The following is a 22624-nucleotide window of genomic DNA, read 5'->3' as shown; positions in this document are numbered from 1 at the left end:
TTCGGACCTAGATAAGAGGGTTCATTGTCTAATAATGGAACAGGATGTCTTTGGGAGCAGGTGCACACAGAGGCAGAATTCCTATTAACAAAGGCCACAGACAATGGAATGAAACAGGTCTGAGTCTTGGCACTGCAACATACTAGCTTTACAACCCTGGCAATGTGTAATTTTTCTAAGCTTCAGCTTCTAGATTTGTAGATGGCCACAATAAGAATCCATTCTTACATTCTTTATTTAAAAAGTGAGTCATATTTGAAGTTGGAGCTTAATTGTTAGAATGCTGTAACTGTTCATTAACATGGATATATATATATACATATGTGTATAGAGATCACTTCAAAAGCAGTGAGACAAATGATCTCACAAGGCAACTCTAAAAAAGGATAAAGTTAGCATCAAACCCATTCTGCCAGGCAAACAAACTTGGAGGCACAGAAACACTTCCTACTTTAGAGCACCCCCTTTCTGGTGACCTCATTACGAGACATGAATACATATGTGTCTGCTTATATGTGGGGGTACATATGTACATGCATTATTGCTGTTACTAAGTGAGTAATGGCAGGAAGAGGTCACTTGTGTCCCCTGCCCCACACCTTGCTCTTGACTTCCTTGACTATTTTATGTAGGTCATTGTACATCTTACTTTGTCACAGTACTTTATGCTTTCCTTGTTGGTAGCATTTCTCCTGCTTAATGTTTTAGAGTTGCCTCAAATCCACTTAGATGAAAAGACCCAGAAGAATGAAAGCAACATCTTCTGATAGAGGGAATATTGGCCCTGCTGAGTTTGGAAGGAGATAATCTGAAGAGGATCTGATTTCAATCTACTCAGCAATGTTATCAATGAAGCATTTATTTGCAGATAGCTAGAGAATACCTACATTAGCGAATACCTACATTAAATAAAGACATTAAAAGAAGTCTGAGCTAAAACAAAGGAACACTTTTCATTAGGGCTTATAGTTTTGTCAAATGTTTTTACAGACATTTTGTAAATGTTATTATGATTTCAGTATTTTTGTTGCTCTTATTATAACAATTTTGAATTTCTTTGTGTTGAGGCTGAAGTGGTGTCTTTGAAAGATACTAAGTAAATGTTTTACCTAATATAGCTACTAAGAGGCAAACCAGGATTCAAACAAAGTGCTCTGTATTCTGATTTTCATTTAATTCTCTGATGTTATTCACAAAGCAATGTGCAGTAGCAGTTTGTTAAAACTCAAAGATATCATTAGGGATGAAATATAGATATGACCAAAGAGAACAAAGCCATGAATTAAAAAAGGTTTCCAACTCAGCAAGAGAAGGCTTGAATCTATCCCTACAATTTTGATCTCCTCAGAGAGGAGAGTCATCCACTTTGCAAACCTTCCTTCCTGGCCTGAATGGACTCTGGCTCAGAGATAGGCATTTCACATCACCTGACATTTTTATATAGATCTCATCTTTCCTAAGAGGGATGGTTGTTTCTTGTTTAAAAACACAGTTAAGGCACTTAGCAGCAAATATCTCACTCATTTGAGATTGATGCTCAGACTTTGGTGTCTTGGGCTCCTTCTCTAACTTCCTGGAGCTATGAGGAACCGCTCAGTGGTGACTGAGTTTATCCTGCTGGGCATCCCAAACACAGAAGATCTGGAAACGATACTCTTTTTCCTCTTTCTGACCTTCTACATCTTCACGCTTATGGGGAATCTGCTCATCCTCCTGGCCATTATCTCCTCCACTCGCCTGCACACCCCCATGTACTTCTTCCTGTGCAAGCTGTCTGTGTTTGACATCTTTTTCCCTTCGGTCAGTTCCCCCAAGATGCTCTTCTACCTCTCGGGGAACAGCCGGGCCATCTCCTACGCAGGCTGCGTGTCCCAGCTCTTCTTCTACCACTTCCTGGGCTGCACCGAGTGTTTCCTGTACACCGTGATGGCCTACGACCGCTTCGTTGCCATCTGCTACCCTTTGCGCTACACGGTCATCATGAGCCACAGGGCGTGCGCCCTCCTGGCCTTCGGCACTTCATTTTTCGGCTGTATTCAGGCCATCTTTCTGACTACGCTCACCTTCCAGTTGCCCTACTGTGGCCCCAATGAGGTGGACTATTACTTCTGTGACATCCCCGTGATGCTGAAGCTGGCGTGTGCGGATACCTCAGCCCTGGAGATGGTGGGTTTCATAGCCGTGGGCCTCATGCCCCTCAGCTGCTTCCTTCTCATCCTCACCTCCTACAGCCGCATTGTCTACTCCATCCTGCAGATCCGCTCTGCAGACGGCAGGCGCCGCGCCTTCTCCACCTGCAGCGCCCACCTCACTGCTATCCTGCTGTTCTACATGCCCGTGGTCCTGATCTACTTGAGACCAACCCCCAGCCCCTGGTTAGATGCAACAGTTCAGGTCCTGAATAACCTGGTTACCCCCATGCTGAACCCCCTGATCTACAGCCTCAGGAATAAGGAGGTGAAATCATCCCTGAGGAAGGTCCTCCATCACCTGGGCTTCCTTCCTGAGCAGCTGTAGAGATGATCAGAAGTCAGTGCTTCAACTTTAAATAGTTCTCAAAAATACTTTAAGTGTGAAAGATATTTTAAAGATTATCTCCATTTTACAATATGGAGGTTAAGGGTTAAAGAGACTTCTTGAAGGATGTGTCCAAGCTTCAAGTAGCACTCTAGAAAAACCTGAAGCAATTGTGTAGAGAGGACTCCAGTGGAGACCTGGGCAAGTTCTCTGAGAGTGAAGCAGAGGTGGTGGGGAGCTGTCCCCTCCAAACCCTTGCTGTTTGACTTGGACTTGGAAGCAAGTCCTGATGGTAGCATGCGAACAAGAACATGGAATGGGCATATGGGTGTCTGTGCTGTGAGTCTGGACATAGCCCCGAATTGCTTGGCACAGCCAGTGGGCACCACTGGGTCTCTATGCTGTCATGGTTTGGTGTCTGGCATTTCCATATACTGAGAGATTTTGACGGTGGTCTGCATGCCTATGCTGCTTTATTGTTTGGGCACAGAATATGCTAAGAATGAAAGTTTATTATTTTAATACACTGAGTTATTGTTTGCATGACTAAATTCTTTGAGAATCCTGACACAACAGGGAACTTGGTATGAAGTCTGTTCTAATAGTCATGGAAAGAGCACTAGAAGAGGACGATGGAGGAGGGACAGGCAGAGGCAAGGTGATAGTTTTCTCACTGCACCTCTCAGAATCAGACAGCAGCCAACTAATGGAGACCATTAAGCTGAATTTTTGAATTCACAGGGGCAGAGGCAACTGGAGAATCAAGATCGAAGGCCAGGGGAGTCAAAGATGTGGGAGAACAAGAAGCTTAGGTTCAGAGTCCATTTTGAGCAGAGGAAGGTCTAACCACAGCATTTGTCCAGACACCAATCGAGCACAGTCTTGCAGTCCCCTTCAAGACTTGACACAGGTGCATTCTGGTTTCTTACGAGGCCTTTCTGTTCACCCCAACACTTTCTGCAACATTCATGGTCATCTCCAGTCACTGTTCCTTTTTGCTCTCCTCTAAATTAGTTACACAATTAATAACTGCAGCCCCAAGAGAGAACCAGTGGGGTTCTACAGTAGAAATCTACGTCATGGCCACTGAGGTGGTGTGCACATGGTGGCTACGACAGTGTGGGGCTTGTGGAGAGAGGTTTTCAAGGGAATGGTCGCAGCAGCAGAGTCTGCTCTGTTAATTCCTTGCCCTCCCTGGCACCTTGCTATTTGTTCTAAATCAAATGGACTGAAATGAATAACTAGTCGCAAATATTCTAGTCACAATTCCAAACATCAAGCAAGGAGAACAGCATTGCTTGTTTCACTAATTCACTTACAGTAAGAGCAGTGAAAATGCCCATGATTAGCAAAATGTTGAATCAGTAATCGAATGTATAATTTATCACCCTTTCATTTTACATTCTGTTGTTTAAAAGTACTATTTGTGTGATTGTTTTGATAACATTCCACAAGCACATCAAACGTCACATCCTTCATTGTCCTAATGCATATACTGAAAATGTATTCTCAATTCCAAATTACAAGAAAATAACTTTACTGAAAAATATATGAAGTATAAAGAATTATGGTACAGTAACACTGTGTTATACCCACAAGAGTAAGAAAGAGTGGTGGTGTCAGTGCCGTGAATATTCCAGCAGTCCCCAGCCTGGTTTTATAGCTTTCATTCCCTCTAAAAGTCCTGAATTTTGTGATGATTATTTCCTCTTTTTTTCTGAAACACATTTATGAAGTACAAAACTTAGTACAAATTTCTAATCTTGAGAATAAAATTCCTCAAAAGTGAGGTAAAGATGACCTACTTGGGGTACCTTGTGATCCAGAGGAGACCAAAAACCTGAAATGGGAGTTAGAGCACTATACCTAGATGTTCCCAGCACCACCCAGGGGTCATAGTAAATCAGAGCCTTGTGCAATACAAGCCTCTGGCGGTGGGATGAGAATAGCACCCTCATTCCTAATAACACTAAGTGTGGAAATTTAGAAAATAGTCCTTCCTTCTTGAAGTAGGTTATGGAAAACTCCAGACAAGAGATACATTTATAAAAAGTTCTTGTCACTTCATGTAAGATTTCTCCAAGGCATTTCATTAATTAATCTCCAAGGTACTGATGCTGATGAGATGTTTTTCACATCCAGTAATATATATTTTTAACCCCCTTAAGTTTTGATCCCCACTTGTGAACTATGTAATGGGGCAAAGTGGGCCTAGTAAGACTGGGAATTAGCTCAGAAATTGAAAGAAAGCTTGTTGAAGTGTTTATGATCTTGGGTTTGAGTTCTGTCTGCAATTATTCCAAAGAAAATCTGAGTATTTCACACACACAACTAGCACAACACTTCCTTTCCACTCATCTCTGTTCGTGCACAATGTCATTCACATTAGGTTTTTCAGCATTTCTAAGAAGAGGTCATCTTACTAAATCACTGCATTTTAAAAATGGGGGAGATCCAAGACATTGCCGCACTTACGATAGTAGGTGACAACATGCCAGTTATCAGTTATTATGCAGTTAAATAACTCGATAGAACAGCAAAACATGGGTTTTTTATGTCAAGCCTTCAAATGACTCTGTATTCTGAGTGTTGACTCTTTTTGCTCTTAAAAAAGAATCACTGGAATCTGTCCTTCATACTCCAGTGCTTGGAGCTGGCTTTGTCTCGGAGAATTAGAACAAGGCAATTAGGCTGAACAGCTGAGCCATAAGCAATTTGAAACTCAGAGTTTCAAGAGGTAATGCAGAAGGCTCAATTTATCAACCATGACAGTCTCTTGGCTTAAATTAACTGGGTACTTGCTGATCTTTCCATCAGTGCTTGCTGTGAAGACATATTTCATGTCAACCTTCCCTACTCATAAATGCAAAATATAGAAGTACTTTACATTCTTATAAGAATATGTTATTTAAAAATATTTTTAAGGAAACATTTAACTACCGTAAGAAAGCAAAAAACACACACAATGTAATTAACAGGAATAAATAATTTTGATATGAAGAGAAATCTGTTGTTTTTAATAAAATGTTATAAATACCCTTTAAGGCCCTCCATAAGCAAACCATCTCTATCAAAATAGACCAATTTTTGTATTCTTTTAGACATAAATGGAAAGAGATGAATTTGACCTTAAATACATAAGTAGTGATACATAATAAGTATGATGAAACAAGAGGTCAAAACTACATATATAAAATACAACTCAGAACAGTGAAAACAAAGTAATTACTATGCTATTCCGTGTCACTCCATTTAAAAGAAAGCAGTGGAGTCTAATTAGGGACTTAAGTCTTCTATTCATCGCATCAGCTTTTAAGTTCTTACAATTATCTCTGTTCTTGTCTTATCCACCTTTAGGCTACAAGCTCCCTGGGAATAGACAGTGTGTCCCATGTATCTTCTGTCACTAATCCCATCTTTATTTCCCCTGCAGTGGTTCATTAAAAGGGCAGAAGCACAGCTGAAAGTCTACCACCACTGGTAACACTGCACTGGATCTCCTTTTGTAAATGATAACTACATACACGGCCACTCCCTCCTCTGAAAATGTCATTATTTATAGAAATACATCTATCTATTTGGGAACCAATGTGTCTATCTATTTGGGAACCAGTGCGAGCAGAAATAAAGTGGAACAGTTAGACTAGGCCCCACAACAAAAGATAGTCTAAAAGTAAATAACTATATTATTTTTTATATCTTGCTTATAAAATAGAACAATTGAGTCAGATGTCATCTTAGAGATTCCCAATATTAAACCTTCTCTGTTAAATGAGTGAGGCCTGTGTAACTGAATGAGTGCATGAAATAAGTGTACAAAATGGGAATTCTGTTCTCCTTCAAGGGATCTGAAGCTTCAGTGGGCCTTTTCCCACTTTAATTAACCAATAAATTAATTTAGCAAATGTTCATTAAGAATCTACTAAGCAGCTAGTTTCTACAGATAATAAAAAATGAATCAGATGTGTAATTAACTGTGAGACAAATTGCATATAATCTGTCACAAGAAAGAGTAGTTAAATATGAAATTGGTTAACTAGAAGAGGTTAATTTGATCTGGAAGTATCAGAAAATGCCTGAAGAAGGAAACAATATATAAACTGGGTCTTATTGGCTGGTAAGATTTGGAAGACCCTTTGACAGAAAGACAGCATTTTTTTCTTTAGTTAAAAAAGTAGTAACGGGCCCTCCCTGGTGGCGCAGCGGGTTAAAGCACGCATGAGTTCGATCCCCGCCGGAGGAGATCCACATGGCGAGGCAGACCTCTCCTGACCCACCCGCTGCTCCCCTCAGCAGTGTACTGCGTTGATATGCCTGTTCTGCTCCCCACTCTGTCTCTGGTGAATCCTCTCACCCTCTGCATCTCTGGCCTGTACCCTAGTTCTGTATAAATAAATAAATAAATCTTTAAAAAAAAAAGGTAGTAACATGAAGTGTCAGATTATGTGTTTATTTTATTATAATATAAATTGGCACTATATATATGAGACTATATGTGTATAGAATATATGCATGCATATGCAATATATAACACTGTATATGCAATTTGTCTCTGATACAAATATATGTATATATAAAACATTAGACATTATTTCATTTTATATTACTTATATAGTATAGTATTTTTATAGTATTTAAAATGTGTATAGCATTTTTTTGTATAATATATTAATTTTGCATAAGATATACAAAAGCACTGCCTCTGTTGTTAGGACCTAATAGGGAAGGCTGAAAATCAATTAGGCCATCTTTCTGTGGTCTCTCTCTGCATCTGGTTTCTATGGAGACCTTGAGAGGACCCTGTGAGTCACTAACAGACCAAACTTGAAGCTTTAAGGTCAGTGAAAATGTTCCCAGTGAAATATCACAAAGTTCACCCAATGCAGTGAGGCCTCTTATCTTACATTCATAATGCCAGCCACCATATTCTCAGGCCCTTGATAATGCACCCAAATATACTGCACGCAAGTGATGTCACTGTTGTAGCCCTTGAAGAATCACAATTTAAGCTGATGTCAAATACATCAAGAGGTACTTTATGGGTCAACTATTGTTCAGATGCTACAAACACAGAAGTAAGAAGCAACTCCCATTACTTTTCTACAACCTTGTTTATTTTTGGCTTGAGCCTCTATTTCTGCCAAATGGAAGGGAAACTAGTCTAGTTACTTTGAAGTCAATGACATTCTAGTTGTACACAGTCCATTTTGACCTTTCTATCCTTGGCTTTTATTCTCCCCAGAGGGAATTCTGTGTTCTGGGACTTACATACACTTTAGTGTTGGTGGGAAAGAATGTTCCCTGTTCTATTTTGATGCACCTGCTCTCGAACTCCTCTGATATGTACCAGTGTCCTCTGGTGGTGTGTGGTCTCCTCTGTCTCCACATCTGCTGATATCAACCCACCCCTCTGTGGTACCTCCATTCACATCCAACATCCTTTCCCTGGTAAAATGTCCTCGTCAGAGCCTGGAGACCACACCAGATAAATGATTTTACTTCAAAATGTAATTGTCACAGTTCCCTTTAATTAGCCAATAATAAATATATTACTCAGCTTTAAAAGTCAATTTTATATTACAGAGCTAAGGATATTCAAATGATGAGCTAATGTACTTTGAATCATAGAATCAAGTTGACAAAACACTACTACTCACAAACATGTATAATTTCTTTGATTAAATGCAACATTATTTGATTTCTAAAAGAAAAATTTCATTAGATGAAATTAATACTATTAGGAATTTTATGGATTCTGTTGTTGGCTGTTTGATTTTATGTTAGGAAAAGGAAGGCTGCAAGCAAGAATCAATATATAACTTTATATTTAGGATAATAGAACACATAAGAAAACATATGTCAAGAGGAACATTCTTTGTCTTTTATTTGTAACTAAAAGCCAAAATGTACAGAGTTTAGATCCAGCATTTTACCTTGGTGAAAAATGTTTATAGAAAAACATGTACACAAATTTCCATAGCAGCATTATTAATAAAAAAAAAGTGGAAAGAAACTATATATCCATAATTTAATGAACAAATATACCAATCTAATCTGGTCCCTTAGAGATGCCTGCTCTGTTTAAGCCCTTAGGGGAGACTACAGAAAGGGCAGAGAATCCTTGGAGTCTGGTTAGGGAGTTGATTCACACAAAGCCTGACTAACTGAAAGGTAAAAGACACAACATAAGTCTCAGAGACCAGGACCAAGTCAATGAGTAGAACCCTCTCTCAATGAGATGACCCAGCAAAGCATCCGTGACTGATACCAGAACCGGGAGAGAACTACACTGCATTTGAATTAGTCTAGAGCATTGCTTACCCGATGGGTGTAAATTTTATTACTTATTTTGCTTTTTCTGTCCCTCCCTTTATATTTTCCATCATTCTATCTCCTCTCTGCACTTTGTTATATCTTTACTTCTACATAAAAATATTTTGTTCTAAATACTGGTTACATAGTTCTCATCATTTTTACTTAGAAACAAAAATTTGTGTTATTTTAGCATTAATCTTTTCAATCATAGACAATCTGTTACAGATGCATCATTTTTCTAGTTAAATTTGATGAAGTGGTAATTCACCACATTGATGGTTGTGAACCCTATTAAGAGTACGAGTGTCCTCAAGGATAACAACCCAGATGAAAAAATGTGCAAAATGAAGACTGATGTAAAAAAATATTTAAAAAATAAAGAGCACAAGAATATTGCATACACATTTCCTGAGGAAAATGTAGGCGTGTTTGTGTGTGTGTATACATATCACCATGAAATATTAAGAATTGTGTCAAGGCATGAGGTAGAACTGACTAAGAGTCATTACAACATAACTTTAGATAAAAATTCTGATCCAGGGTCCTCCTTGGTGGCGCAGCAAGTTGAAGCACAGCACTAAGAAGCTAAAGCCACTTCAGAATGAGTTTGATCCCCAGTCAGGAGGCTGACCCACATGGCGTGGCAGACCTCTCCTGACCTACCCGCTGCTCCCCTCAGCAGTGTACTTTGTCGATCTGCCTGTTCTTCTCCCCACTGTCTCTGGTGAAGCCTCTTACCACTTCTGCACCTCTGGCCTATACCCCAGTTCTCTATGCATAAATAATAAATAAATATTTTTAAAAAAAAATCTGATCCAGAATCTAAGACATCGGGCAAATTATTCTCTCTTGAGCTATACCTTCATATATTTGAAGCACAAATTGAGATCATCCTTTTGATTCTTTACAGATTTAATCATGCTTGGTTTACCTATTCTGTTTTAGATCTGATATGTAAGTCTGCTCTATAGCCTTCTTTCTGATAAAACCAAGTTTACAGTTAAAGTACAGTGCTTTAGAAGTACACATTGGAAGCTTAATCTATGTACAGCACATATGTAAAAGTTATTCATCTTGTTTAAATGTAATCTTATGCCAATTGATTATCCCTATTTCTTTTCCCCGAGAGCTTCTTCCAACCACCATTTCAGACTTTGACCCCGCACACTGACTATTTAGATACTTTATGAGGGTAGAATCATACAATATTTGTCCTTCTTTGCAGAAGTTTTGCCACATAGCATAATGTCCTCCAAGGTTCACTGATGTTGCATGAAGGTAGAATAACATTCTATTTTATATGTATGCAATATTTTCTTTATTCATTGTCTTACTGATAAAAATTTAGGTTGTCACTATCTTGGATGTTATGAACAGCATTGCAATGACCACGAGAGTGCTAATATCTCTTCAAAATCTTGGAAAACTACTCAACTATTAAAAAAATGGAAATCTTCCCACTGCAAATTCATGGATAGACCTAGAATATATTATGGCAACTGAAATAAGTCAGATAAAGATACCATGTGATTCCACTTGATGGAGGAAAAGAAAACTTGAAAAGGCAGCATCCCAAGACTAGAACCTAACTCACACACGAGGTAGGTAGAAGGGATTAATATAGCCATTAACACTGATAGAGGAACTAAGATCCTCAGGCTCTCATGCCTAGACCACAAAGCAAGAGACCCAAGCAGGAATCAGATGTCTGTAGGGAGTATCAGGAGCACAGACCAGAAGGTGAAGATAGAGAGATACAAGGTCATTGTAGAGTCATGGTACCTTTCAAACTCTACAGTTATCCAAAACCAAGAGCAAACAGGCTACTCTACAAAGGAATGATGTTATCAGCACAATCTCTGCACTCTCATGGGGCAGCAGTCCTCTGCCCACCTATAACTATGCAGGTGTTTCTTTTCTCCAATTCTGTCCCTCGACAGACAGCAACCTCCTGCCTGCCCAAGACCTGTACCTGACCTGTGCTTCTCTTTGTTGACCTCCCTTCACAGAGGCAGCATTCATCAAGACAGCCGCCTATGACTATGCAGCCAACCTGTCCCTTTTGGAGCAGGTCTTTCTGCCCACAAGTGTCTTTTATTGTTCTCGCTCCCTTTTATAATAAACATGCCCTTTTGTGTCACAGAGAAACTCACCTGGGAAACTTACTGGTGCCATTGAGAGGGGAGCTCTGATGAAACATTTCCCAGAGCAAACCCAAGCACCCTACTCTTTGAACCGAAGAACTTCAAAGAACATCACACTCATGTGGAATACAAAGGAGCAAAGCAAATAAACAGGCAAAACAAAGACAAGCTCTTAGATAGAGAAAAGAGCTTGGTGGTTACCAGAGGGGAAGGTAGGCCAAATGTTGATGTTTTTGTAGATTTATTACTGTAGTATCCAAGGCTGTTTTAAGTACTTTCTAAAATACTATTAAAAATACATACAAGGCAAAAAAAAAATAAGTCTTGATTTCAAAATTTGTGATACTCAAAAATGCAATTGCTGGATAACATAGTTGCTCTATTTTTAGTTTAACGTTTTTAGGAAATTATATTATTTTTCAAAGCAGCTGCACATTTTACATGCCCACCAGTAGTATATAAGATTGTAATTCCTTCACGTCCTTGCCAACCCTTGTCTTATTTTTTGATGAGATTTCATTGTGGTTTTGAAATGCACTTCACTGATGATTCGTGGTGGTGAAACTTCTTTTTGTGCCTGTTGGCCATTGGTATGTCCTCAGTGGAGAAATGTCTATACGTACTTAGTTCATTATTAATCACATATGTTTTCATTTTTTTCACTTTAATTATTGTGTTCTTTAGCTCTGTGATTTCTGTTTGGTTCTTTTTATACCTCCTGCTGAAATTTCCATTTTGTGTAATGCATTGCTCTCAGCCTCAGTGAGCACTTCATGACACATACATGAAGTCCTTAGGTAAATCATAGAATTCTGTGTCCTTATGCTCAGTTTCCCTTCCTTTGAATTTTTGGAGAACAAAATTAAGGTGATGTAAATCTGTGGAAAAGGTAGAATGCTCCTATGCTCCAAGTTTCTTTTCTTTTATTCATTAAATTCAGAATGGGTAAAATAACTTCAGATAAGAAATGACTCAAATATTTTTGTTGTGGTTGGGGCCACTAATAACTGTAGTGGCTGGGTAGGTAGACTGGTACAAGAAATTCCCTTTAACTCAAACATTCTCCACAGGCCTCTCAGGCCTTGTTACAAATGCCACTGTAAATTCCAAGTGCAGGCCCCATGGTACTAGCCACTGAGTATTTGCTAGATGCGTCTGATGAGCACCTGAAAATGATTTCCTCTTAAAGGAACAGGAGTACCAACAACAGTGGCCACCAGTTATTGCTTAACCATTTACTGCAAATCATGACTTCACTGTGTCCTTCGCAACATTTTTCCCCCTCTTTTTTTTAGCAGACTGTCCCAGGTGTCGAAGGCCCAACAGGAGAAGCAGTGCTTGCCCAGGACAGGCCCTCTGGACTCAGGCACAGCCCAACCCTATTCTCCCACCTTAGTGCTTAGGGTTTAAGAATCTCCCCCTCCGGGCCCTCCCTGATGGCGCAGCAGGTTAGAGCACAGCACTAAGAAGCTTAAGACACTTCGCATGAGTTCGATTCCGCCTGCCCCCGAGAAGATCCACATGGCGTGGCAGACCTCTCCTGACCCGCCCACTGCTCCCCTCAGCAGTGTACTTCGTCCATCTACCTGTTCTGCTACCCACTCTGTCTCTGGTGAATCCTCTCACCCTCCACATCTCTGGTCTGTACCCCAGTTCTGTATGAATGAATAAATAAATCTTTAAAAAAAAAAAAAAATCCCCCCCTCCCTCGGAGGAGCCAGGCTAAATTCCCCTTGCTCCTCTGCTCCCCTCCTGCCTGGGTCTACTAAAGTCTTGTTTGTGTCAAATACACCTAGTGCTCTCTGGCAAATTCCCTAGAGGGTAAAGGACATTTTCTTTTGGGTGTGGGTCTGAAACCTGAAAGCTTGCATACAATATGGTGCAACTGTTTCATTTTGGAGAGATTCATTCTTATACATTTCCTGAAGTTGCATATGATTGTGTACTTTGATAAAAGACAAACATACTTGGATATGTTAGTGTATTTTAAATTTATAATGGACCTGAGATAAATGTATACTAATTTGCAATACCTAGACATGAGTATGTTTTCTTATGTTTTGATTCTCAGCAACCTCAGGAACTGGAGAACTTGGAACTTCCCTTTGATCAATATGTCAGTAATAGGATTTAATCCCCTCCTCCAGTTTCCAGTTTCTGTAACGTGAGCAAAGGGTTGGAACACTTAGACTGTGTGCCTCCAGGCTGTATTTAGATTGTCTGCTTTATCACATCAAAGGAATGCAAACTGGTGAATGTCCAAGGTCAGAAAGATTCCTTTGAGACCAAACTCAACAAACTGAAATAAGTGGGTGCAGTCTGCATGGCCAGCCCTGAAGAGAAAGGATGAAAACCTTAATTTTTGTCCTATTCTTGCCTTCTGGGCTTGTCGCTCAAAAGAATGAGTCATCCAGGCTCTTCTACCTCTCTAAGTTCTCCATTATTTAGTCCTGCCTGAATAAGACAACTGCTGTTGCCTTCTCTTTAGCATGGAAGAGTTTTACAGATAGCAGGGGTCTGGACTGTAGCTTGCATCTGAGATGCAGTCTAAATCAGTCAGTAGCTCTCCACATAAGTGTTCCAGCCTGGACAGAGCACTGGTATTTTGCACACTGTGTTCGTTTGCCCTCTGGTGGATGTAAAAACATCTCCAGCGAATTAAAGCCTCCCCAGGCTTTAGGAGTCTCCAAGGTCTTTCCATTTAGATAGGCAGGGATAGAAGAGAAATTTTGTTTTGATCTATAGCCTGAGGAATAAAGATGTCAAAGTTGCCCTGAAGAAGATCCTTGAAAATAAACAGTTCCTGTGAAACAAGGGTATTTTGCCTTAGCAAAAATTTACAATATCCTGAGATATTAAGCAGTAAGGGGGACCTCCCTGATGGGTTAAGGCACTAGAAAGCTAGCCAGAGATGCAGCCGCTTTAGCACAAGTTCGATCCCGGCCAAGGAGGCGACCCACATAGCGTGGCAGACCTCTCCTGTCTCACCTGCTGCACCCTTTAGCTATGTATTACCTTTGTCTGCTTGTTCTGCTTGCCACTGTCTCTCACTACCCCTGTATCTCTGGTCTGTACCCCAGTTCTGTGTGCATAAAAAAAAAAAAAGCAGTGAGGAAACAGCTCAGAGAGTAAAATATTTATCCACAATGAGCACGTGATTGATACTATTAGATTATTTGCTGGAATGCACAAAGGAGAGGACTGAATTCATAGTATCAGTCACATGGAGAGCAGCATCATTTCGGGGATACCCTGAGTCACCCACACATCGTAACCCATATTACCTCACAATGAAGAAAAAAAATCTTCAAAGGTCTCCATGTAGACTATCACCGTTTATATGCATGGGGTACCACACTTTTCAAGGCAGGATTTATTTATCTTAGTTCATGGAATGCACACATCTGGCAGTCCCCTTTAACAGACTAGTGATTTGTCTCTGACATTATTCACTAATAAGTGGACAGACATTTCCTGAAGTGTGATCGCTAAAGTCAATAATTTTGAAACATTTGGAATCTATAAATTCCTATCATCAGTTCTTACACAATGGACAGAATTGTATTAGCAAACCTGGGGGCCTAACAGGGGTATTCCGACATAATTCCTACATCATCAATTTTGCTAGTGTTACAGGGCAGGGAGAGAGGGGTACCACTGAACCCCCAAACTGCCTGCTCTAAATAGGTTTTGCCATCTGCCTCATCTAGACAAAAACATATAAGACTTTAATGAAAAGGAACTTTAATACAGTGAGTATACAATACGGAAGACAAACAATATAATTTCTAAATCAAACACCTGAAGTTACCCATCCCCTCATGGGCAAAAGTCCACTCAAAGGGATTGGCACAAAACAAGGCCCAAAAGCTACCACAAGACTAAAGCACCTTCTGGCCGGGACCTATAGAAAAGGGTCAGAAATGGCCAGACAAGTCTGGGAGGAAAAGAGCAAAATCAAAATCAATACAAACACTGCCACAGTCAACCTCACCATGGGTCTCTCACCCACGTCTCTTTCACCCAGTCCAGGGCCAAGAAACAAACACGGTTTCTTCACATGTCTCCCTTTGCTCCACTTGGCTTCCTGAGGGCTCCTTCTGGCTCTCCATCCTGCTTCCTTCTCCTCAGATTCCTTCTCTTTCTTCTCCCCTTTTCTCTCCTCAGCTCCACCCTCCTGGGTGGGGCAGGGAACCCAGAACTTCTCCTTTTCCTAGGGACCACTCTGTTACACTATCATGCAAGAGAGGGACAGTACCAGCACTGAATATATCGTGTCTGTATTTTGTCTTCTATATTTGCAGAACACCCCTTGCTCCCCAGTTTGGGACACTACCACCTCCATGTAGGTGAGAATACTCTTATTCTCTCATTCCTAATTCAGAGGGAACTATTCCAATAGTAGCCCTTTATGCCCTAACTATACCTTCTGGGGGGAAAATGAATTTTTTGAGAAGGAAGCAGACCTTTAAGCAGTAAATTCCCTCCTTTCCCCTTGCACCGATAAGTTTCCACCAGCATAAGTATGATAGGGCCTGCACTTGGAATTTACAGTGGCCTTTGTAACACGGCCAGAGAGGCCTGTGGAGAATGTTTGAGTTAAAGGAAATTTCTGCTTGGAAGTAAGAGCTGCTGGATGTAAGTCTCAGTAGCTGTGCTGACTCCTCACCTCCTCTTGCTGCTGAAACTGTGTATTCTCTCTCTCTCTCAGAGCAGCTCCACCGATGTCTATAGGCCATCTATTTCAGTTTGTTTTAAAACTACTTCTAGATAATAAGTGAAGGTAAGGGGATCTTTCCCCTGATGTTTTCAAAATTCCTCACCCAGAATAAGAAGTTAAGGAGATGAGCATGGACAGCTCCAAATCCCTTGTTCTGACTGCTAATCTGTTATGCTGAGCCCAGAAGCAGAGGCAGGGCACAGAACTCCCAGAACAATGCACACTTTGTCATCAGCTTGTCTTCAAATATGTGACTTTAACCCCTCAGTGAGATGTCACCCTTCACTGCCCCGAGTATGTCTACATGCTGATTAATGAACAAGGGCGGAGGCATGAATCATGTATTGAGTGAAAGAAGGTTATTTCCTCTTTTTGAAAAATAAAGGAAATGCCCTTCTTGGTTTTCTATATACTAATCATCCCTTCATACTACATTTTTGAATCACATTAAAGCTAGCTGCATGGTGTGTATCCGTCTGCATATGTGTAATATATGTGCTTATGTACAAACTATATGTGTATGTCTGTGCTATACACCTACATGATTTTAACTGCTGAATATGTTTTGCAAAGCTCCTATATATGTGGTACTTATTTTATTACTGTAGGCAGTAAATAAAATCTATTGATGGCTTATAGACTAGAATGACTCTTAGAATGTTTGTTCCTAAGCATTCATTATTATGTTGAAAAGTGTTATGAAGGTAAAAAATTACAGAACTGTCTCTAGTGATATGAGAAATGGAGAAAGGTTTGATACTGAAATATTAGAACATCAAAAAGATTCTAATGTGAAGATAGAACTCTATCACAAAAAAAAAAGTTGGCCAAGGACTTTTGAGGAAACCTTCTTTTAGTTGGGAAAAAAAAATATGCAGGACTAACAAGGCACCATCCCAGAGATATATTATCAATTATTTTAGTAATTGGAATTTACATGAAACAGTAAATATGTTCAAACACTAGGCACTATGATAAACTTGGATAATGGCCTCACCATAGAATTATCTTTAATTCTGATGCAAGCATATATTTCTAAAATAAAAGTTTCTATGTACAATTAGCATTCTCAAGGACCACAGTATGTCACAGGGTGGGCTTTAAACAGAATTAAGTTTGCCAGCCTCTCTGGTGGCCTAGTGATTAAGCCTCAGCACTATCACCCTGACAGCCCATCATGATCTCCTGAGTTCTATCCTGGTCAGAGAGCTAACCCATGCATGGTGCAGGAGACCTCTCCTGTCTCTTCTGCTGCTCCCGTCAGCAGTGTATTTCAGTAAATCCAGCTGTCCTTCATCTAACTCTGTCTCTGGTGAACTTTATCTCTGTCTTTCATCCCCTGCACCTCTGGGCCTATACCCCAGTACTATGCAAAAATAAAAATAAATAAAATCTTCCAAAATAATAAGCAGGTTAAGTTTTCTAGTGACCCTTAGGATTGACTATACTTTACACACACACACACACACACACACACACACACACGGGCCAGTACAGTGACTTCTCAAGGACATAAGTTTCTTTTAAATTGTTGCTTCCCTGACCTACCTTTTGTAGTCATTATGGTTCCAGATTTACCCTTCCTCTTCACATCCCAGCCACCAGAAAGAAAAAGACAGTAGCTGAAGGGAATATGCCCTAACTTGAAGGAACTACCTAGAAGTGATAGACTTCACTTACACCATTTCCCTCTGGTAAAGACTTGGTCTTTAGGTCAAACCTAGTTGTGAAAGAGTCTAAGAAAGTTCACGTTTATGTATGTAGGCATACCCTAAGCTGAGATTCAGGGTATTAAAATTTTAGGAAGAAAGGGAGAATAAATATTAGGAATAGCCAGGACCAGCAGTGTCATTCTCTCTTTGTAAGAGATCATTTATGTGGTTGTAGAGTTATCTGAGCATTCGTTTAATTTAGCATCTAGCATTGATATTTTGTCTCAGAAAAACATTATGAAATGTAATTTTTTAAAGTACATAATGCAAAGTAAAATGTGTAACTTAAAACATAATTCATAAATTATGTTAGCATGATCATATCATTAAGGTCTGCTGAAATTGGCTAATCAGCATCCTGAAAGGGTTTATCGATTCTATTCTTGAGACTGAATGAAACACAATTTTCCATGACAAACATAAATGTTTAATTATTTTATGTAGCTCTGAGTCAACCTATTATCAAGGACACTTCTGGTTTATCATAAATGCTATAGAAATGAGGTATTCTCTGGCATTGTTTAGCATAAGTGAATTCAGATGCATTTTATAACAGTTCTATTTATAATTTTTAAATTTGTCAAATACATAGTAACAAAGATTATCTTTCATTGTGCCACATTTCTTGCTCTAAGTTTTGGGAAATACTGCTGAGCAACATTATCCATAAGGTTCATGAATTATTCCGTATGAGCTTTGCCCCTCATAGTGATTTGAAAATTATTAATCAAAAATAATTAGAAAAACAGCTAATGTGCCATGCCAAGATTAATGTAAAGCATATTACATTTTATTAAGAAAATTTATGTTAATTATAAAAAGTGAAAAATTCAAATACTTTGAGTAAAAGAATAAATAATAAGAAATTTAAAACTTACACAGAACTTTTATATGTCTTCATATTATTACTCAACATTTCTTTTTTAATTTTAGAAAAAAAAATAAGTCATCAATTTTAATTGCTAGATTTGCCAGAAAATTCATATGGGGTAAAGAAAATATTAATAAATGCTTTTATTTAGTCACCATGAAGAATGCTCCAAATAATACATTTTATGAGTAACTCATGATTTGTAAATATAATTAAGAGAGGTTGATGGAAATAAAGACTGTAAAATGTACATACAGAGGTTATTATAGTTTTTTTTTTTTTGTTCCCATATGAGACATCACTTTATAAATGAGTGAATGTCTACAATTTTCTTCCAAAATTACACTCTAGGAAGTTGGCACAAGACTTGCCAGAACTCTAAGAAGAATAACTCACATCCACATTTCCAAGTTGGGATCCAGCAATAACAACGAATCACATCTCTTGCCACCATCAAGCACTGAGAGCCAATGGGGGAAAAAGGGAGAATGCAACTGTGTCTTTTCCCAAGGGCTGATACTTGTGGGATAAGATTCTAATGGGATGTCATTATCATTATTTGTTCCTAATCATATCTGAGCAGCAATATGCAAGATATAAAGTCACCATATCAAATCAACAGAGTGCAACACAGCACCAGCTTCACAGAGTTCAGGACCAGACTCAATAGTACTGCTAAGGACACTTCTGGGCTTACGCTGCCTGAGCACCAAGGAGTCCTGCAAGGTTAGTGCTAAGAACAATCCTAGTTACAATAGTCATACATTGCTCCACTGAATAAAATACTATGCCAATTTTCTGCCATAGTATATACATGTCTATGTCTATGTATCTATGTCTGTCTATTATCTATGCATACAAAGATATACATATAAACTAAGGAAAAGAGTAACCAAAAAAAAAAAAAAACAGGAATAATGCTTATTAATGTTGAACTAAAAAAAATCCCAACATTGATGTTTTCTAAAGTGTGACAAAATATCTGAATTATAGGGTTTTAAGCCTATCATTCCTTGATCTCTTCAACCAAAATCATCAGGTGAGCCCTGCATTATGAATCTCTTCTTGGGAGAAACAAAAAATAATGGGCTCCACAAAATTACCTTCCTACACACACACACACAGTGTTTATACACTAACAAAGGCACACTCATTTTTGCTTTTTTGAACTTAGAACCTGCTGAGAGGATAATGGACCCTGGAAATCATTCCACAGTGACTGAGTTCATCCTGGCTGGGCTAACAGGACGTACTGAACTCCAGCTGCCCCTCTTCCTCCTCTTCCTCGGGATCTATGTGGTCACAGTGGTGGGGAACCTGGGCATGATCACACTGATTGGGCTCAGTTCTCACCTGCACACCCCCATGTACTATTTCCTCAGCAGTTTGTCTCTCATTGATTTTTGTCAAACCACTACTGTTACTCCTAAAATGCTGGTGAACTTTGTGACAGCAAAGAACATCATCTCCTACCCTGAATGCATGACTCAGCTCTATTTCTTCATCATTTTTGCTATTGCAGAGTGTCACATGTTAGCTGTAATGGCCTATGATCGCTATGTTGCGATCTGCAAACCCTTGCTTTATAATGTCATCATGACGCCTCAGATCTGCTTCTGGCTCTCTGCGGGAGTTTATGTTTTGGGCATCATTGGGTCAACAATCCACACAGGCTTTATGTTGAGACTCCTATTTTGCCAGGTCAATGTGGTTAATCATTATTTCTGTGACCTCTTTCCACTCCTGGAGCTATCCTGTTCCAGCATCTACATCAACGAATTATTGGTTCTAGTCTTGAGTGCATTTAACATCCTGTTTCCTGCCTTAACCATCCTTGCCTCCTACATCTTCATCCTCTCCAGCATCCTCCGCATCACCTCCACTGAGGGTAGGTCCAAAGCCTTCAGCACCTGCAGTTCCCACATCTCAGCTGTTTCTGTTTTCTTTGGATCTGGTGCCTTCATGTACCTGCAGCCATCCTCAGTGAGCTCCATGGATCAAGGCAAAGTGTCTTCTGTGTTTTATACCATCATTGTTCCTATGCTGAACCCCTTGATCTACAGTTTGCGAAATAAGGATGTTAAATTAGCCTTGAAAAAAATTCTGGATTGCAGCAAACATTCATAAATAAAATCAATGTCAATATCATATCAGACATAAACTCTGCTTTGATGATATATATATGTATATATATATAATTTTTGCTGATATTTTTATATATTTATAGCTAAAGATTATATATATATATAATGTTTTAGTGTTATATTCAAAATTGGGGAATTAGTGGCATTTCCTTTTGGACATGTCTTCAAAATTCTCTTAGCATCACTCCTTTGACTATATGTGTTCTATGTATTATGTTCAAATACATTATAGTCATATGTACTAAGAAATACTGGAATACAAGATTGTGGATTAAAAGCAAACATTATTAATTTTAAAACAATACAAACAATAAAAATTGATAATATTGTCTTATTATCATTTTATAGAAGTTGTGAAGCATTAAGTCCTGTACTTTGAATACATAACTTCATTTAATAAAACTGTATTCTTTAGGCAAACTCTGTTATCATTTCCCTTTTAAAGATGAAGAAAATGTTTATTTAGTATGATAAAATTGACAGGGTCCACAAATAAAAAAAAAAAAAAAGAAAGCAAGAGAGTTTTTTCTCATTGATCTATGGCCCAAGTAATTGTGGGTGGATCAAAAACCTTTCTGAGAATTTCCTTCTACATAGAAACATCCTTAGTTAAGGTAAGACTGCTGGTTTCCTCTACATATTTAATGATTCTCTTACTGATATTTCATATGCTACAATGGAAATAATGAAATCTTTTGAACCTGTGCTCTTCAACACAAAATAAAGAAACATAATGGAATTCAAATTCTTATACGTGACAGCAATACTTTTTATAGAGCAATTGTTTTGTCTTTAAACCGCTATTGCTACTTTGAGTTATGAAGTAACAATGCTCATGTAAACTAGAATTCCGCTGAATCACATCATAAAACAATGGTTCATGGTCTTTTGCCTCATACTTTACAAATAGTTGCCATATTTTTTTCTATTTGAACTTCACTATTTAACATCACTTCTTGACTTTCTGGACATTTAATAAGTTATAACACTTAGTTACATTAAGTGTTTCAAATTATACTACAGTATAAATATGCAACTGTCTTCTTTCTCTCCCTAAGTCACATCACCCTACTTACTAATCATTGCCAGGATGGCTCCTTTGGAGACTATGGCATAATTTTCACCTGATAAACTGCAGTGACTTGCTCCAGTTTCCAATTCTAGGGCAAAAGAACTCCCACATCTTTACCACCCTAGTATCCTATTACCTAGTTACTCACTGTAGTTGGGTATTCATTTCCAAAGAGATTTCATACTGATTATAGGACTTAATCAGTCCTATAAAATAAAGGGAAATGATGACAATGACAGGCCTATCTTAGACATGATACCATGACTGAGCACTGTAAGGCAGAAAAATGGACAACAAAAAGCGTTCTGGTTATGGACGCTTGAATTACTGGGACTTGACCCCATAAAGTAAATAGCAACGAAGTGAAAGGTGACTGTCTCATCAAAAAAAGGCAAATGACCTGTGCAGTTCCTGCATATCATCTCTGATTTGGAATAATGTGACAGTGACACAGACAGGAGCAAGCAGAAGATGTCTCATAATCCCCACTGATCACTGTTAGATGTCACCCCTTATCACAGCGAAGGGAGTCCTCCGTGGTTTTAAATAGGGCAGAGACAGTTTTGCATGTTACTATTAACACAAAGTTGGTGTAGAAGATGGATGGTAAGAAGACAGCTGATTCAAGGAGACCATTCTACAATCATTCTGTTACTCTAAGCAAGGAACTGCACATCAGACACGGGTGCGGAAAGGAAGGGAAAGTTCATGAGATGTTGGAAAAGTTGCACTGTTCAGAGAAGCTTGACTAACCAGTGAGGGGCAGCCTCAGGAAAGCATGGGGTTGAATGCCAGCTTCTAGCTTGGACAAGAATAGAAACAATGGCTTTTTCAGCTCTCTTAATAGTTGTCATGATTGTATAATCATTTGAGAAAAGGGCTGATAAATAATAAACATCTGATATTTAATATAAATATAATGTAAAATATCAGGCAGAGAAAGACAAATACGATATAATAGCACTTAGATCTGACCTCTAAAAAAGGCTAAGCTTATAGAAATAAGAGTGGCAGTTACCAGGTGGTCATTGGGGGGAAGTAGGGAGGTCATAAAAGATGACAAATGTCCATTTATAAGATGACTATTGGGGATCTAATTAATAGAATGGTGTATGTTGTTAGTAGTATT

General features: G+C 38.9%; 2 protein-coding genes across 2 annotated transcripts; both read left to right on the top strand.

The window, feature by feature from the left end:
• Nucleotides 1–1581: 1581 nt before the first annotated feature.
• LOC101625644 (olfactory receptor 149-like) lies at nucleotides 1582–2517 on the top strand. The gene has a single exon (XM_004688800.1). It carries the CDS (start codon nucleotides 1582–1584, stop codon nucleotides 2515–2517), a length of 936 nt encoding a protein of 311 aa, XP_004688857.1.
• Nucleotides 2518–19470: 16953 nt separating this feature from the next.
• Nucleotides 19471–20406, top strand: LOC101625419. Its single transcript, XM_004688799.2, has one exon. The coding sequence runs from the start codon at nucleotides 19471–19473 to the stop codon at nucleotides 20404–20406; it is 936 nt and encodes a 311-aa protein (XP_004688856.1).
• Nucleotides 20407–22624: the final 2218 nt, after the last annotated feature.

This window comes from Condylura cristata, unplaced genomic scaffold (genome assembly GCF_000260355.1).
Source record: "Condylura cristata isolate star-nosed mole 26May11 unplaced genomic scaffold, ConCri1.0 scaffold00025, whole genome shotgun sequence".
In the NCBI taxonomy this organism is placed as follows: domain Eukaryota; kingdom Metazoa; phylum Chordata; class Mammalia; order Eulipotyphla; family Talpidae; genus Condylura; species Condylura cristata.
This window is presented reverse-complemented; position numbering and strand designations above follow the sequence as displayed.

Excerpts from the sequence above, each read along its gene's own strand:
- LOC101625419 (XM_004688799.2), top strand. The coding sequence starts at position 19,471 with ATGGACCCTGGAAATCATTCCACAGTGACTGAGTTCATCCTGGCTGGG.
- LOC101625644 (XM_004688800.1), top strand. The coding sequence starts at position 1,582 with ATGAGGAACCGCTCAGTGGTGACTGAGTTTATCCTGCTGGGCATCCCA.